Source organism: Bos indicus x Bos taurus, chromosome 24 (assembly GCF_003369695.1).
Source record: "Bos indicus x Bos taurus breed Angus x Brahman F1 hybrid chromosome 24, Bos_hybrid_MaternalHap_v2.0, whole genome shotgun sequence".
Lineage (NCBI taxonomy): Eukaryota > Metazoa > Chordata > Mammalia > Artiodactyla > Bovidae > Bos > Bos indicus x Bos taurus.
Genome location: NC_040099.1, coordinates 40,134,330 through 40,151,798, shown reverse-complemented (window position 1 = coordinate 40,151,798; position 17,469 = coordinate 40,134,330). Strand labels below are relative to the sequence as shown.

The following is a 17,469-nucleotide window of genomic DNA, read 5'->3' as shown; positions in this document are numbered from 1 at the left end:
AATGTGATTCATTTTATTTTTTAATGCAATGTCAGGGAAAAGAGAATTTCCTTCCGTGAACAAAAAAGGTAACAACAGGTGATTCTTAGTTAAGAACCAGAAGATTTATTTTGAAGCATTATAATTTGTTTTCTTCATTCTTTTAGGACTCTTTATTAAAAGAAAATACACAAAAAGAACTGGTAAAAATTCAACTTGGAGGTGTCTCAGAACAAACGGAGGACCTGCAAAGAGAAGTAAGTTCTTCATATAAAGGGTCCGCTCCGCGTGCCCCTCCACCCCCAGCCCTTGTGAGCACTGGCACGGGGACTTCTTGGAAGGTCATGAACAGATCAGGACAGCCCCCTACTCCCAGGAACTGTGTTCCAGCTACTGTAAAGTCAGATTGAATAGGTTCTGATGCAGCCAGTCTCCATGCTTTGGTGGGAAGGGGCCCCTGACTTGATTTCTGCTGTCCCCTCTGCTGAAGGAGGAGTCGGGCTGTCAGTTCACATCACCGCTTACTTTCTCCTGTGAACTAAGGTTGGGCAGGATGAAAAGACGGGGGTCTCTTCCCCATCCTGTATTCACTGCACATGGTGAACACTGAGTTTCCACCCCCCCCCGCCCCCCCCCCCCCCCACCGCCTGCCCCCAACGCCAGCACAGGCAGCTCCTCCTGGGTTGTCTGCAACACTCAGACTTCGCCCCTTATTTCTGATGGTCTCACTTTGAATGGCAGGAGAGTTCACTTTGATGCCAGCAGGAGGTCATTCATTCTGTTCAGCCCAGGCCAGAAGAATGGTTTTTAGTGACCAAAAAAAGAATCTGCTTATTTGCAGATGGCAAGGGAGGCCTATTGTCAGATTTATGATTTTCACTTTAAAATTGTGTGCCTATGTGTGTGTGAGCACATAGGTGTGTGCCTTTTGAAAGTGAAAGTGTTAGTCACTTTTGACCCCATGGATTATAGCCCTCTGGGATCCTCTGTCCATGGGATTCTCCAGGCAAGAATACTGGGGTGGGTTGCGATTCCCTTCTCCAGGGGATCTTCCCGCCCAGGGATCAAACTCAGGTCTCCCTCTTTGCAGGCAGATTCTTCACCTTCCGAGCCACCAGGAAAGCCCCATCTCTGTATGTGTACGTCTTGTCTCTGTCTCTCAACGTTCACACACGTACACAGTCATGCACCGTAAAATGCAGTAGCTTGGCTTCTGTTAATTTAGAATTAGTGACCATTTGGGAAGAGTTGAAGGGTTTCTGTGTGGGCTTTTAAAGTACCTGAGCAAGCAAATGTTTGGTAGGAAGTAATAAGCCAATTAAATTCTTTCTATCCATTAAAGAAGATTCTCTTTGGATTTTGACTAGAAAACACATTTAGAACCATCTGAGTTACTTACTTTGGGCTTCCCTTGTGGATCAGCTGGTAAAGAATCCGTCTGAAGTGTGGGAGACCTAGATTCAATCACTGGGTTGGGAAGATCCCCTGGAGAAGTGAAAGGCTACCCACTCCAGTATTCTGGCTTAGAGAATTCCATGGACTGTATAGTCCATGGGGTCGCAAAGAGTCGGACACGACTGAGCGACTCTCAGTTCTGGGAGTTACTTTATATTCCTAGAAATTACAGACAACCTTCCTTCCCACAAATTGTTGTTTAGTCTCACTAAGTCATGTCCGACTCTTTTGCGATCCCATGAACTGTAAGCTCATCAGGCTCCTCTGTCCATGGGATTTCCCTGGCAAGAATACTGGAGTGGGTTGCCATTTCCTCCTCCAGGAGATCTTCCCAGATCAGGGAATGAACTTGGGTTTCCTGCATTGGCAGGTGGATTCTTTACTGCTGAACCACCAGGGAAGCCTTTCACAAATTAGAATACCCTTAATAAAAACAGCAGCTGAGAGTAACTAACAGGCATCATCACATATAATCCTCATGAAGTCCTGTGATTCAAGTGTTATAATTACTCCAAGTTATGGATGAGGCTGTCCAGCCTGGCAAAAGCAGGTCTATTTGCCTAACTCTGTGTCTTAACTGCTTGACTAAGTTCTCATGGTCAATACAAATTAGTAAGATTTTACTGTCTAGATTCTGCAAATTTGGGTCCTAACATGAACATGAGGTCTCCACAGTGGCAACACCTGGGAGATTCTGTGGTTGGATAGCCGATTAGGCTGCTTTTTAAAATGTACCATCATTTTTCACCAAGAGTGAGCAGTCCATCATTTCATAAACCACCTAGTCCATTTCCAACCCTGCCCTGTTGACCTTGGCATCCATGACGGTGAACCTTTTCTGTGTTCTAGAAAATGTTTTGTTGCTTAAAAGAGACAACATCTGGCATACTGAAGCTTGCATTTTATTCAGAGTGAAACTCACCCAAGGCCTTTATTTTCCATCAGCTTGATAGAGTGTTGACACGTAGTGAGCAGGTGACCAGGGCCACCGAAAGAATCCTGGACAAGAGTGTGGACCTCATTAAGTTGACCGAGAAGCTGCAGACAGACATCGAAGGTAGTGTCCTCAGAACTTTGCTTGATGAGTCTGGCTTATTTGGTAGGGAAAGCCTACTCTCTTCACTCAGCACTTGAATAGCCGTGACTTGCACTGGACTCTTGGGGCCTTCCACTGTCCACACACAATGTGCTAAGTCACTTCAGTCATGTCCAACTCTTTGAGACCCCGTGAACTGTAGCCCATCAGGCTCCTCTGTCCATGAGATTTCCCAGGCAAGAATACTGGAGTGGGTAGCCATTCCCTTCTCCAGCGGATCTTCCCGACACAGGGGTTGAAACCCAGGTCTCCTGCCTTGGCAGGTGGATTCTTTACTGCTGAGCCAATACAAATCAGACTTTATAAGGCAGAAAGTAAAGACATTATTAGCGCGAAAGACATTTCTTAAAAAGGAGTAGTATCAAGTATTGGTGGTTGTTCAAAGAGTAAACGTTACTGAGAGCTTCTACATGCAGATGTTCCTGGCAGGGGCAGGGAATGCTGCAGTGATCATGGTGCCTCAGCCCTGCCTGGACAGGGTTCATGGGTACCAGGGAAGCAGACAGGAAATAAACCAGGATCCCAGGTTCCTGAGTGTTTTTTTAAAACACTTTAAAAAAATATTTATTTTTGGCTGTGCTGGGTCTTTACTGCTGTGTGGTTTTTTTCTCTAGTTGTGGCGAGTGGGGGTTACTCTGCAGTTGTGGTGCGAGGGCTTCTCATTTCGGTGGCGTCTCTTATTGCGGAGCACAGGCTCTAGGGTTGCACGGGCTTCGGTAGTCACGATGTGGGCTCAGCAGTTGCAGCTCCGGGGCTCTAGAGCACAGGCTCGGTAGTTGTGCCACACAGGCTTAGTTGCTCCTTGGCTTGTGGGATCTTCCCAGACCAGGGATCGAACCCAAGTCTCCTGTATTGGCAGGCAGGTTTTTTACCACTGAGCCACCAGGGAAGCCCCTCCCAAGTGTGTTGACAGGGCATGTCCAGAGCGCACTGGATACACGGCCTAACCTGGCCTGGTTAGAGGGTCAGCCCAGTGTAGGTGGGCAGAGCAGCCTCACTGGAGAAGGTTCTAAGTTCTCCCATCCTAGGACTGTCACTTTTGAGAGACTTATTCAGTGATTGATGAACTTTCTCCATAGAAATGATCAAAAAGGCTATGACTCTAAATCAGACGCTGGATGACGATGTCCAGCTGCCCAGCTCTACTCTTCAGGACATGCAGGAGAACATCACGGCTTTGTTGGAAGTCCTACGGAAAAGGCAGTTCCTGCCGCTGCACCAAAATGCCACCCTGGAACTCAAGTAAGTTCCTGAACAGCGCTCATCACAAGACCAGTTAGGGGGAAGAATGTGACAGTGGAGGGGGAGGAGGCAGGTGGAAGGAGGGGAAGGGAAGTCAGTTCTCAGAGGGACAGAGTGCCACAGGAGAAGAGGGGTGCGACTCCCCCACCAGCAGAGCACAGTGTGATCAGTGGCAGTGCTTCTGCCTGTGCTGTTATGTCTAGGTTTGGTTTTTCTCCGTGACCCTGAAACACCTTTTCGACTTAGCATGAACAAACAAACCTCCTGATCCTGTCTTTATTGAAGATTAAGTATAATGCAGGAAACTCTCACGGGAAGCAAACACAGGCAGTGGCCACCGCCAAAGCTGTGAACTCTATGACAGACTGACATCATGCCAGAATAATTTTGCTCAGTTATGCAAACTGTCATTGAAACCTGGGCTTTGAAAAACAGGTCACAAAGAACTATTAGACGTGGTCACGAGAAACTTTCAGTTTGCTTTCAGGCTCTTTTTTTCTTAGTGTTTTCACATAAATTATTACTTGATGCAATAGCAAAGCTGTCTTTCTGCCATGTTGTGATAAATATCTGATTAAGTACTGGCTTCAGTGGTCACACCACACTCCATCAAAACTCCAGTCTCTGTAATGAGATATTTAAGCTATTTTAATACATTATGCTGTTTTAAATAACATTTTATAGAATAACTTAGATCAAAATCTTTTTTCTGAATTTCACATTATTATCTTATCAGGGTGAATGTTAAGAAGTGAAGTCATTTAACCAGAGTTTGCATTTTGAGGATTCCCGACTTGCATTGCCACATTATTTTCTACATGGGTTTTAATTACTTTGAAAGTTATCTTTTATTCAGTGGGAATTTTTAGGACTTAAGCCTGGGAGGCAGTATCTCGAGTAACCACAAGAAAACTGCTCCAAGGAGGCGAGGGGCGAGCCTAGTTATATAGAAGTTTTGCAGCAATGGACAGCCAGCCTGAACATCAGAAGATTATTGTTAATTAAAACAGATAGCCCAAGTTTAGGAATTTAAAACAACATCCACTTCTACCAGCAGGATCCTGGAGAGCTGAGTTTATATGTATTTTCATCACTGAGTGGGATTTTTGACATTGTTGTTGATTTGGTAGGTGAAAAACAAAAGGTGGAACATACTGTCACATAGGCTTTGAAGAAAAGGACTAGTAATTTAATTATGGGATGTTTGTTAGGGCCCAAGAAGGGCCCTGAGAGGACTCTGGACTGGACAAGGGGAGCTCAGAGTTGGGTGAGGACTCAGGAGATGGAAAGGGGGCTGTTGTCTACAGAGCACTCCTCTGTGCCGGGTGATGGGGAGCTGTAGATTTCCCCCTCACTTCTGCATGTGCTCATCCTCATCTCCTTGTGAGGTGGGAAGGATGCAGCTGAAGTAACTGAGGCCCAGAGAATATTTGCAACTCCATCAATGTTGAGCTGCCATGACAATATGAAACCTGGTGTGTTCTGCATGTTAAGTCACTTCAGTTGTGTCCGACTCTTTGCAACGCTATGGACTGTCGCCCACCAGGCTCCTCTGTCCATGGGATTTTCCAGGCAGGAATACTGGTGGGGGTTGCCAGTTCCTTCTCCAGGTAATCTTCTCAACCCAGGGATCAAACCTGTGTCTCCTGTATCTCCTACGTTTGCAGGCGGGTTCTTTACTGCTGAGCCACCAGGGAAGCCCATCTTTCCCTTTACGGCGCCCTGCAAGTGATCCTTTGTAGCTGTGTTTCCTGACTGTTTTCCAGTTTCTTAAGGAGAGGCCGAGTCTTTACCACAAGTCTTCAGGCTGAGTACTTAATCTTGAATCTCCACAGTGAGCCTGGATAAGACAGCTGACTCTGTGGCACCGCGCAACCCTTTCTCATGGAACTTGCTTACCTGCTCACGGCACTAGTATGGTGGAGAAATGCCACTCGAGAAACTGTGTTTTACCGTATTAACTGAATTTTACAGGAAGAAGCTGATAAGAAGTGCTGAGGGGTTTTGTGATTTTTCTTTGTAGTCTTTCAAGTCATTGTCAACTATGTCATTTCATTTGGTCGTGGTTTAGATGGTAAAGTCATTTTGTAGATGAAAATTTGATCTCTATTTTCAGTTTCTTAGAGCAATACTTTCTTTAATGATATGAACTGAAGGATTAATGGCTAGATATTAGAAATATATTGGACTTTTTTGTGTGTCTCCCATGTACTATTTTTAGTTCTCTTTGTAACTATCATAATACAGCATCTTACTATCTCTTTTATAATTCTTAAAATCACAAGAATGTTCAAATAATTCCTGATGATGCTCTGATGATGTCAGAGTTCAAATATATACCATTGGAAAAAATTTTTGTGGTGTTTTAGCCCAGCAGTCTGATAATCTGAAAATTAAGGGGGATTTACAAGGCATTTTCCACAAAAATATTCAAAGTTCTTCTGATAAATTGAAGGAAGAAGTTAATAGGATATATTCAACCACTGCAAAGTTCTGTAGTGTGAAAATTGTATTATTCTATATAGCTTTAAGTTCACATTTGATAGCACATTTATAAAAGAATAGAGGGAAATGTCTTTTGGTTTCTTGAAGCTTGCTTTTATCAAAGTGGTAGAAATTATATCTTTCTGGCAATTTGGATTTGCAAGTTTTTATAAAATTTGTTTCTTTACTAGCTGCAGGAAAAATCTTTGTATTGTATGGATACATTGGTGACTTTGGAGCAAATCACTGAAGCATCTCCTTTTTTCAATATCTGACCGTATTATAATGAATATTTCAGTTGCCATCATTCACAGGCTATGACCCCAGTTTCCTGAATCCAAATCCACTGAGATGGTTTCTTTAATTCCACTAAATATGTTAGGAAGTTTGTTAAATCAAGAAAGATCGTTAAGGATGAAGTGTAAACCTGCCATATATATAGCGGCCTTAGGAAAATTTTTTCCCTTTTTAAGGGATTGCGATGTACCACTTAGGACTTCAAGATGAGCCTGAGAAGGGATATGTAAAAGTTCCGTTCGCTCTACATCAAAGCTGTGAGCTTTGTTGTTCACTTCTTACCATCTTTTATGTTCCCAGGGCTGCCGAAGATTTATTGTCACAAATTCAGGAAAATTACCAGAAGCCACAGGAAGAGTTGGCGGTGTTAAAAGAAGCAGTAAGCAGCCTCCTCTCAAAACACAACAGGGATGTGCGGGCTGCAGAAGAGCTCCTGAGAGAAGCAGAGACGAAGACCCAGGAGAGCAGTCGCCTGCTGCTCCTCATCGGGGCCAACCTGCGAGAGTTCAACGTGAGTCCTGCCAGCTCTCGCCCCCTTAGAGCTGGTCCCAAATCCTCCCACGTAAATGACGTCATCCTTTGTTTCTTAAAAAAATGAACCCCAGGGCTGACTCCAGCACACAGTGTCAGGCACCTGAGGTTCAGAGGCTGACTTGCTTTTATGAAGCATCCTTAGAGGTGATGTTTGCTGCAGGAGAAGAAGCTGCGTGTTCAAGAAGAACAGAACTTGACATCAGCGCTGATCGCCGAAGGAAGAGGACTGCTGGATGCGGCCGCTGCTCCTGCAAACGCATCTGGGGAGGCTCTCTTGGTAAGTCCCAACTCAGCACAGCCCAGGGTTTCCAGGCCGTTAAATAGACGGGCACGTGGTCACAGTGTTCATCTCTGTGTAGCAACTAGAGCAACACCAGGACGAGCTGCTGCTGTGGACTGCCCAAATCAGGCGCCACGTGGATGACCTGGTCATGCAGATGTCCGAAAAGAAAGTGCTGGAGCTTGTGTACAGGGCGGAGGATCACGCCGCTGAGCTGCAGAGACGGGCAGGTGCTCTGGACAGGTGAGGCATATCTGGCAGGAACCCCACAAGTTGTGAGCCGCAGATCAGAGAGAATAATAAGCCTGCCTGTTTCATTCACAGTGTCGAGTCACATTGTTTTTTGTGTGTAAAAACAAAGACTTCTCTTTTATTTCCATGGCAAGGAGGGTTTCCTCCCAAGTCTGGTAGTGTATTTGACCATCAGCAGGAATGTACGATGGAAAAATGTGAACTGAAGCAGATAGGAATGAAAACAAATATTATGCTACGATATCAAGGCCTTCAGTATCTACCTGGTACTCAGGACTTTAAGAGGTTACCCATGGACAGAACCAGATACTGATTTCCTTATGCATCATCTTGCCTTCTTGGGACTTGTGATCCAGCCGGCTTTCTGCATGGATGCAGGTTGTGGACTATTAGAAGTGTTGAGGATCTATTCGTCGACTCCTGAAAGATACCATCGCCATTATTTTCTACTGCCTAAAAGGCTACCATTGTACTCATTACTTTAACATATATTTTTGGATATTTGTCAAGCATATCCTCAGTTTGTTAGATGTGCCTTTAAATGAGAAGCGAGACTGTAGGCCAGTGGTTCCTGAATTGTTGCAGGAGGAGCCTGGGGAACTTCAGAGTACTGATGGCTCTGTCCCCTGACCCCTCCCCTGTCCCCCAGACTGTGGGATATGGCCTGTACTTTAAATTTTTTGTTAAGTCCCCAGGTGATCTGATGGCAGCAAATGAGGGAATTGGGGTTTAAGGCCTTACACAATATTGTGAGTTAGTAAGTTTATTTCTTTAGAATCTGCTATTAATTATGAGTGGAAAAAGTCTGGACACACTAAGAATACATGTGTTTCTGTGTGTTGGGTGTGTTTTATGGAAGGAGAAAAATGAGTATTTTTTCTAATTTGAGGAGTGCTGCCATAAAAGACGAGCTCACACAACGAAAGCAATTAAAAGTGACTATTACGTAATTCTGGTGCTTCAATGAGCTCTACTGCCTCCGTCTGCTGTCGGAATCAGTAACAGAAAATGGAGTTAGGTACCCAGTTAGTTTTTCTCCTTTCCTCATCTTTCCTCATTTTCCAAAAAGGAAAAGGATGTTCTGACTACATCTGTAGCTACAACAAAATCTTTATTACTTAGTATGAGTCTTAAAAACAGTTTGGTATGATGCATAAAATTAAATAACTTTGTCTTTTATTTGTAAGTCACTGAATTTTGCCAATCAAGTAGTAGCAAGAAATAACTGCTGCTCTCTGCTTTGGAAAGCACCCAACTCAATAACCTTGGGGAGAAAATGAAGTGGCCTACTCAGCAGGCAAAGACGTGTCTATTGTCAGGTTTCATTTTGAAGCGAGAGTGAGGTGGATGAAACCGCACCATTACCAGCTGGCAAGTTCCTGAGTGATCAGTCCCCTTACAAGAGTGAAGTTCAGACGACTGAAGTATTATCTCATCCTCCTCCCAAACCTCTGGTGAACTTCATCAAATTGGTGTATACTGTCAAATTGGTGTATACTGTTTGAGGAATAAGCTTCAGCATCCTCACATATGCTTAGCTAAGAAAGCCTTTTGAAAATGAACACGTGTGTAGCAGGAGAGATTACAACCAGCGCAAACAGGCAGGGGATTTGAACAGAGGTGAAAGCCTGGACGGTCTAAAAGGTGAGACACAGTGATCACCTCTTCTTTGGGTGTTAATTAAGCAGCAGTTCTTAGTGTTACCGAGACAAGATGACCACAGCTTCTTAAGACAGCATTTGGAATTAGAGGGGAATCCACATGTTGACACAGACTCCTGTCTTCCTCGTTGATGATGTTTCTCTAAGTGGGAGGCTTTTAGGAACAGTGGGCAGATTCAGTTCCGTTGATCATAACATCTCTAAATATGCCGATTGCACAGTGGCCTTGGGAATGTCAGACATGTGTCCCTGAATGCCACCAGCGCAGCCCACGTCCACTCCAACATCCGGAGCCTGATTGAGGAATCAGAGAGGTTGGCGACAGACGCACTCGGAACTGTGAAAGAGGCGAGCACGGTAAGAAAGGCCCTCAGGTTTCCCTGTGTGCCTGCTTTGTCTCTGCGCTGTGGTCAGGTGAGCCTTTCGTGAGATGCTCAAGCAGAGAGGCAGTGGCTTAAGTTTACATTTGTCAAGGTTCTTTTCTGGTGGGATTCTGTCATCAGCTGCATTTTCTTTTCCTGCATGCTTAGTCACTCAGTCGTATCCAACTCTGCGAACTTGTGGGCTGTAACCCACCAGGATCCTCAGCCCATGAGATTTCTTAGTCAAGAATACTGGAGTGGGTTGCCATTTCTTTCTCCGTAATATATTCTAATGCATTAAAAATATTGTGTTTTCCTATGGGAGTAAATAGTGGGCCTTAAACAAGCTCATATACCCCTTAGACTACTTCCGCGTCCAATCCTGGATTCAGGGATTGAACCCACGTCTCTTGCGTTGGCGGGCAGATTCTTTACCTGCTGAGCCATCTAAGTCATAAATAATTCTTAGAACAAAAATGATAATGTTAATTGATATCTACCTTGGACATCTCTTCTTACCCGTGGTGAACATCTTCATTTAAGGGCTGTTTTTTGTGTTTATAGATTTAAAAATGATTGTGTTCCTTCCCTTCAGCTACAAATTAGCACATGTTAATAGGCCTACTTCAGTTGTCCCTGCCTGTTGTCTGCTTGACTTCCTTGTTCGGAAGGACCCTGGGGGATATTCTGACAAGACAGAGTTGTTCTCTCCACCTTCTGCAAGAGCCCACCCCGCCCTGCAGGTCCACGTTTAAACTGTTCCATTTTACAGGCTTCCGAATCTCTTGTTTCTAATGGGAGAGCGGCCCTCCGGCGCAGTTCCGAGTTTCTCAAAGAAGGCAACCGCCTGAGCAGAAAGCATCGAGGTCAGTTCCCAGCTGGGGCTGTGTTGATGCCAGAGTGATTGTGGACACACCTCTGAACATAACTTTCAGAACATTCTTCTTTCCTGGAGCAAGTCGAATCTTAACATTTCTTTGTCACAATAATATTCTAATTTCCTATCCTAGACACATCATGTAATTTTTATTGCGCAGTCCCCTCCAATCTTCCATAGACTCAACAAGCCTCCCCTGAGAACGAAACCCTCTGCTCACTGCTCTAGCTCCTGAGCTCAGGCTGGTCCTCACGGCGTTTGTCAGGATACCTGTGATGTCACGTGCTTCTCTGTCCATCTCAGGGTTTCACCATTTCTTGAAGAGTCGTATTATGTTTGACTCTTGTCTTCTGCACAGGGCTAATGCAATGTTAGAACCATGGTAGGTTCTCATAAAGTTACTGAATTAAATCAATATTGATTTGTCTATTAAAAATACCTATGCAAAAAAAAAATACCAATGTGGTTTCATTTTTCCTAAGACTTTCAGTAAGCAATTTTTGGCACATGTAAGAATCAGTAAGGATAATGCAGAATGGCAGCCGACTCTGTTGTGTAAGAGAAACAAACAAGTTTTATAACGTATAATTATATGTATAGATTTATATATAGTTATATAGATATATCGTTATTATATATAGAGAGATAGATATCTATCACCTTAATATACTCTGCCGCTGTTTAGTTACTCAGTTGTGTCCAACTCTTTGCAACCCTATGGACTGCAGCCCGCCAGGCTCCTTTGTCCCTGGGATTCTCCAGGAGAGAATACTGGAGTGGGTTGCCATGCCCTCCTCCAGGGGATCTTTCTGACCAGGGATTGAAGCTGTATCTTTTATGTCCTCTGCACTGGCAGGTGGATTCTTTAACACTAGCACCACCTGGGAAGCCCTTTTCGCCCTAGAGCTCTAATTGAATCAAACATGAATTTAAGAAGTATTAGTGAGAAGGAAAAGAAAGTAAAAAAAAAAAATTATCAAGTAAGCCCCCAAGCATACAATTTGAGTGTGGGTTGAGTGATGCTAAGTCTTGTTAGACAAACTTTCAATATTTGGGCTCTCTGTAGAAAGCTGCTGATTTTATAGATGGGTCAGGAATGATAAAACTGTCATCCAGGCAACTTTTCAGGGTCAGCTTAAAAGGAAACACTTTTTCCCCTTTGAATAGGTACCACATTGGAACTGAGTAGATTGAAAGATACTGCAAAGAGATTTCAAGAGGATGCTGATAAAATTACCAGGCAGACCAACGAATCACTCTTGATACTTAGAGCAATTCCCGAAGGTAAGTGGAAAGGGGGGTTCTTGATTTAAATTAATATCGTCTCATTGCAAAACACTTGCACATGAGCAGAAGACCTGCCGCAAGTCCGATGGAGACCCCTCACCCGAAACCAAACCAAGATTGACAGAATTTTCACTTGCAGAGGGATATGGTTTGGAAGGAAGAGCACTGTGTTTTTTATAGCTTCAGAACACCTGCATTGAAGTAGTAGAATTATACTCTGAAAAAACAAAGCTTTAAATTCTTTGTGCTTTCATATTAATTGCTAACTATTAAAATAGGCCTGAGATGAAAGAAGCTAGCAAGTGAAGAAGCTGAAATATTCCTGCTTTAAGGCAAAATGCTAAATTCATTATAAATGTGATAATTTAGAGAATTCTTGTTTGGAAATTAAGGAAATCTTCTTTTGTGAGACAATAAGCATTCTAAAATAGATCACTTTAATATTGATGGTTTGAAAATGCACTGTTCCTTAAAATTTTAAGTAGGGTAGCTTTTTAACACAGACAAGTTGCACTGTGGTGCATTATTTATCTTACATTCCTTCAGCCTTTTCTTTTTCCTGAAGTCTTGCAAGATACTGAAAACATCTCCCAAGTTCTTGTGTCTGCTGGTTCACCTTATTGTTGTTCTGTCGCCCAGTCGTGTCCGACTCTTTTCGGCCCCATGGACTGCAGCACACCAGACCTCCCTGTCCCTCAACATCACCCAGAGTTTGCCCAAGTTTCACATTCACTGTATTGGTCACTTTATAAGCATGAAAAGTACCCTGGGAAGCTGGACTTGAGAAGAGTGGAGCATTTTCTGATCTGAAATTTTCTTTTTCTTTTATTTATCTGTTTTTAAGGATACATGATGTATGTTGATCAAACATTCAAAAATAATTTTTTATTTGGAACCAATTTCACATCTGCATAAAAGTTACAGAAGATTGAAAAGAATACCTGTATACCCTGCATCCACCTTCTTCTAGTGTTAATCTTTGTCCCTTTTGTGTTAAACCCTTCAAAAATGAATAAAAGTGCCTTAAAAAAAACTGTCACCCAGATTTTCTAGAATAATTGAACTGTAGTTTATCTTTAGTGACCATTTAGTTTTTACTGTGCTATTATTTCCAGCAGCCACTTGTGGGCAAATACACTTCCTCTGGCCTAGGATACTTCTATGGCACCTTCAGGTTTAAATTCCTAAACCTTCTTATCCAGACATGGAATGATTTGGAGAAGCTGTTAGTGACTGTAAGAAAGGAATGATCGGAAAGGGAGCAAATGAGTTTAGATTGTTAACATATAAGATGCTGAGCAAATGGCGACTAGCAGTTGCTTTTGTAATCTCATTGTGTATTGAAATCATACTTCAGTATAGAGTGTTGTCATCAAAAACATTTCAGTTCAGTTCAGTTCAGTCACTCAGTCATGTCCGACTCTGCAACCCCATGGACTGCAACACACCAGGCTTCCCTGTCCATCGCCAACTCCTGGAGCTTGCTCAAATTCATGTCCATTGAGTTGATGATGCCATCCAACCATCTCATCCTCGTTCATCCCCTTCTCCTCCTGCCTTCAATCTTTCCAAGCATCAGAGTCTTTTCTAATGAGTCAGTCCTTCGCATCAGGTGGCCAAAGTATTGGAGCTTCAGCTTCAACATCAGTTCTTCCAATGAATATTCAGGATTGATTTCCTTTAGAATTGACTGGTTTGCTCTCCTTGGAGTCCAAGGGACTCTCAAGAGCCTTCTCCACCGCAGTTCTAAAGCATCAATTCTTTGGCACTCATGAATGGAAAACATTTCATTCATCCAAAAAAGGAAGTGGTAGCACATATGTGTGTGTGTGCTCTGTCACTTCAGTCATGTCTGACTCTTTGCGACCCCATGGACTATAGCCCCCGAGGCTCCTCTGTCCATGGGATTCTCCAGGCAAGAATACTGGAGTGGGTTGCCATTTCCTACTCCAGGGGACCTTCCCAACCCAGGGATCCAACCTGAGTCTCCTGTGTCTCCCGCATTGCAGGTGGATTCTTTACCACTGAGCCACCAGGGAAACCCCAGCACATGTGACAGGCAGCCTTAATACTGTCATTAGAAACAGAAGCCCCCTTTTGTGTTCAAGGACCAGAAAGGAATTCTGTAACATGTTTCTGTGTAAAATTACATTCGTTGTGGCCTTATGGTTTTCTGCATGTTATAACCATGTGTATAACCACCAGAGTATATACTTGAGTATAAATTTATTTCAGGTGTCAGAGACAGAGGAGCCAAAGTCACAGACCTGGCCATGTCTGCAAACCAGAGCGCCACCAGCACACTCAAGAATGTCATGGGGCTGAGCCAGAAGCTGTTGAACACGTCCACTGACCTGTCCAGGGTTAACACCACGTTACAGGAAACAGACGAACTCCTACGAGACTCCTCGATGACCAGTAGGTCGTGGTCTCCCGTCCTGTTAGGAAAGTTTTCGTCATGCTACGTGAGCTGGCCCAGGGCACATGGGTGTTTGCAGACAGCAATCCTAAATTATAAAAATGTGGCAACATCTGGATTTGCATTTATAAAGGAAGAGAAGAGCCTCGGGTACTGCCTTGGGCTGGTGCATTTTTTATATATTTACCAAGATATCAGGGATTTGATGATTTGGATATTCTAGTATATCCAGCACATATTCTAGTAATGACCAGCTAATTTCTCTTGTTTTCTCCCTGCCTCCCCCCCCCCCCGCCCCACCCCTGCCAACTTTTTGTCCCCTTCATATATTAGCTTTGTTAGCTGGAAGAAAAGTCAAAGATGTGGAAACACAAGCCAACCTCTTGTTGGATCGGCTGAAGCCTCTGAAGATGTTAGAAGAGAACCTGAGCAGAAACCTGTCAGAAATCAAACTGCTGATCAGCCAAGCCCGGAAACAAGCCGCATCTGTGAGTGTGGGGCCCACGGGTCTCGGGAGCCCTGCACCACCCTGCTAGCTGAAGCTCCTGGAACCACGCATCCCAGGGGTCTCCCATGCAGAGGGCTTCGGTCACACTTTCTGCTGACAAGTTCTCAGAAATGCCCAGTTTCTCACAGCCTCGTCTCCAGGTGTATTTAAAGCCTTGTCTTACACATTTTACTTTGTTGTTGTTCGGTCGCTAAGTCATGTCCAACATTTTGTGACCCCGTGGACTGCAGCACACCAGGCTTCCCCGTCCTTCACCATCTCCCTGAGTCTGCTCAAACTCATGTCCATTGAGTCAGTGATGCCATCCAACCATCTCATCCTCGGTCACCCCCTTGTCCTCCTGCCCTCAGTCTTGCCCAGCATCAGGGTCTTCTCCAGTGAGTCAGCTCTTGGCATCAGGTGGCCAAAGGAAGGGAGCTTCAGCTTCAGCGTCCAGTGAAGCTTCAGTCCTTCCAAGGAATTTTCAGTGTTGATATTTACCTTAAGTGTATTTAATGAGTCCCATTTTCCTTGATTCCTGCTTTTGTTCTGTGTGTTTCAGAATGTTGTTAGCAAAGAGATCTCCGTGTCCTTATGGAGATTTATAACCATGGCCTAGATTTCTAGGTCCCCACCGATTCGCTGGATAGTACAAACACATTGGTCCAAGTGTTAGCGTTGCTGGAAGTCTCACTGGTTGCCTACAGTGTTCTTTCCATCATTTTCCCAACTCGGTGTTATCATAATCCAAGGATTCTCCAGAATGCGTGTGCAGTGTGGGCCGCATCTCTAGACTTCTGACAAAACAGCTAACATCCCATGAATGTTGCTCAAATCCAGGTCACTCACTAACTGCATAAAACACACAGCTTGAGAGAGTGTTTCCTGGCCATCCTTTGCCATGGCCTTGGCCGTGTGCTAAAGGAGAGGCGTTTCAGGGAAATAAGATTGAGAGAACATCATTTGCCGTGCTCCTGGGGACCTGTAGACAATAAAGGTGACCTCTGGTCTAATGTTTACCTTCCTGAAGCTTCTAGCCAAGAAAAAGGAGCTCCAGATTCTTTGATCCCTTAGTAATTTCACTTTGGGAAAAGAGCTGGAGTTTTATAAGAACTCTGGTTTCCATCTGCCTTAGTTCCAGTTGCCAAATAAAAAACCTGACGGATGGTTCCAAGTGCTCTGGTTAATATAAACTTATAGTCTTGAGGGTTAATGTAAAAATTATGTGCAAGTAATTATTTACCAGAGTGATATATGAGTGAAATAACTGGTCTATAAATATTTGCTGAGTGATAGATCAACCCTCCATTTACTACATATTATGCATGCTCAGTTGCATCCTACTTTCTTGCAACCCTGCAGACTGTAGCCCACCAGGCTCCTCTGTCCATGAGATTTCCCAGGTAAATGATCATCAAATAGCCTTTCTGTGTCAGGTGTAAGATTCCAAAGTGATTTAGAAAAACTCCTTATCTTTAAGGAATCAAGTCTCATAAAATAGAGTTCCTTGTGTAAAATTCTTCTTTAAAACCTCATGACTGGCTTTTTCCATAGTAAAATATTTTACCAAATGGAATAAGTTTCAGCCCCATCTGATTTTCACCTTTTGAGACACATAGCACTATTATCTGGAGAGGAATCCTGCCTAGCAGCGAAGAGTCAGAACAGCACAGCACTTCTGAACCCTAGGCATGCTGCCAGTGTGTGTCCTGGATGACTGTAAGGCACTTGGGGACACGTCTCTTCTTCTCCAGATCAAAGTTGCTGTGTCTGCAGACCGAGACTGCATCCGGGCCTACCAGCCCCAGATCTCTTCTACCAACTACAACAGTCTGACGCTCAACGTGAAGACAAGTGAACCCGACAACCTTCTCTTCTACCTGGGCAGCAGCACGAGCGTGAGTATGACCTGCGGAAGCCACGCCGAGTCTCTTAGGCCAGAGGATATTTTCTCAATTGGTACATTTTTGGCTAAAAAAAAAAATAAGGCCTTCATGAAATCACTAGTGCTTCTAATCTTTTGCTAAACTGGTAATGTTAGATGGAAAACAAACTGTGAAACTGCGTGCCTGTAAAGAGGAGAGCGGCGTTGATGAGTGGTGCCTCCCTCCGCCCCTTTACTGTGAGCTGTGGGGACAGAGCTTTCCATAATGTCTCCTGTGACCTCTGAAGCCACGGAGCTCCACTTCGAGTCTGTGAAGTCGACCTTGGCAGTTGTCACCAGGCGTGGAGGCGTGCACCCCGAGGGACACGTCAGAATTGTCAAGCTTCCCCCAGACTCTTCCACCCACTGAGATTCTCGCGGTTCCCAGAGGGCAAGTCCCCTGGGGAAGACTTGTTTCTTTAGGCTATCGGTGGGGCACGGGTCAGACCCTTGGGCAGAAGATACTAGAAAGCACAAATGCCATCTGCAGTGTATTCTTAAGACCCAAGGTGCAAAGCACAGGTCAGTCGGTGCTGTAGGGCTTCATGGCTTCTGTCTTCTTGCATGATTCACGTTCACACGTTGCCTTTTCAGGCTGGGCAGAAAGACAAGTGCCACGCCTTCCTTATGACCCCTGTAGAGGCTGCTTACCCCCAGCGAGTTTTCTTGGAGAACTTCATGGGAGGCTCCATGGAGGGCCATGCCAGGGAAGGGTGGTGGGCACCGATGGCCAACGGTGGCCACTGTCTCCAGTACGATCCTTCGGGTCATGCTCCAGCTCCAGTGGAGGGGAGCATTTAAGGACAATAGAAGGTCTTTTTTTGTGTTCATTG

General features: G+C 44.3%; 1 protein-coding gene across 3 annotated transcripts in view; it reads left to right on the top strand.

The window, feature by feature from the left end:
• LAMA1 (laminin subunit alpha 1) overlaps positions 1 to 17,469 on the top strand; it is a 125,691-nt gene that overhangs the window by 86,477 nt on the left and 21,745 nt on the right. For all 3 annotated transcript variants that reach the window (XM_027526332.1, XM_027526331.1, XM_027526330.1), the window contains exons 34-45: positions 147 to 236; positions 2,380 to 2,491; positions 3,610 to 3,772; positions 6,854 to 7,064; positions 7,248 to 7,364; positions 7,447 to 7,610; positions 9,502 to 9,637; positions 10,415 to 10,508; positions 11,687 to 11,803; positions 14,042 to 14,224; positions 14,559 to 14,713; positions 16,467 to 16,610. In XM_027526332.1, the coding sequence (XP_027382133.1) occupies positions 147 to 236; positions 2,380 to 2,491; positions 3,610 to 3,772; positions 6,854 to 7,064; positions 7,248 to 7,364; positions 7,447 to 7,610; positions 9,502 to 9,637; positions 10,415 to 10,508; positions 11,687 to 11,803; positions 14,042 to 14,224; positions 14,559 to 14,713; positions 16,467 to 16,610 (1,686 nt within the window). The remainder of the gene's footprint in view (positions 1 to 146; positions 237 to 2,379; positions 2,492 to 3,609; positions 3,773 to 6,853; positions 7,065 to 7,247; positions 7,365 to 7,446; positions 7,611 to 9,501; positions 9,638 to 10,414; positions 10,509 to 11,686; positions 11,804 to 14,041; positions 14,225 to 14,558; positions 14,714 to 16,466; positions 16,611 to 17,469) is intronic.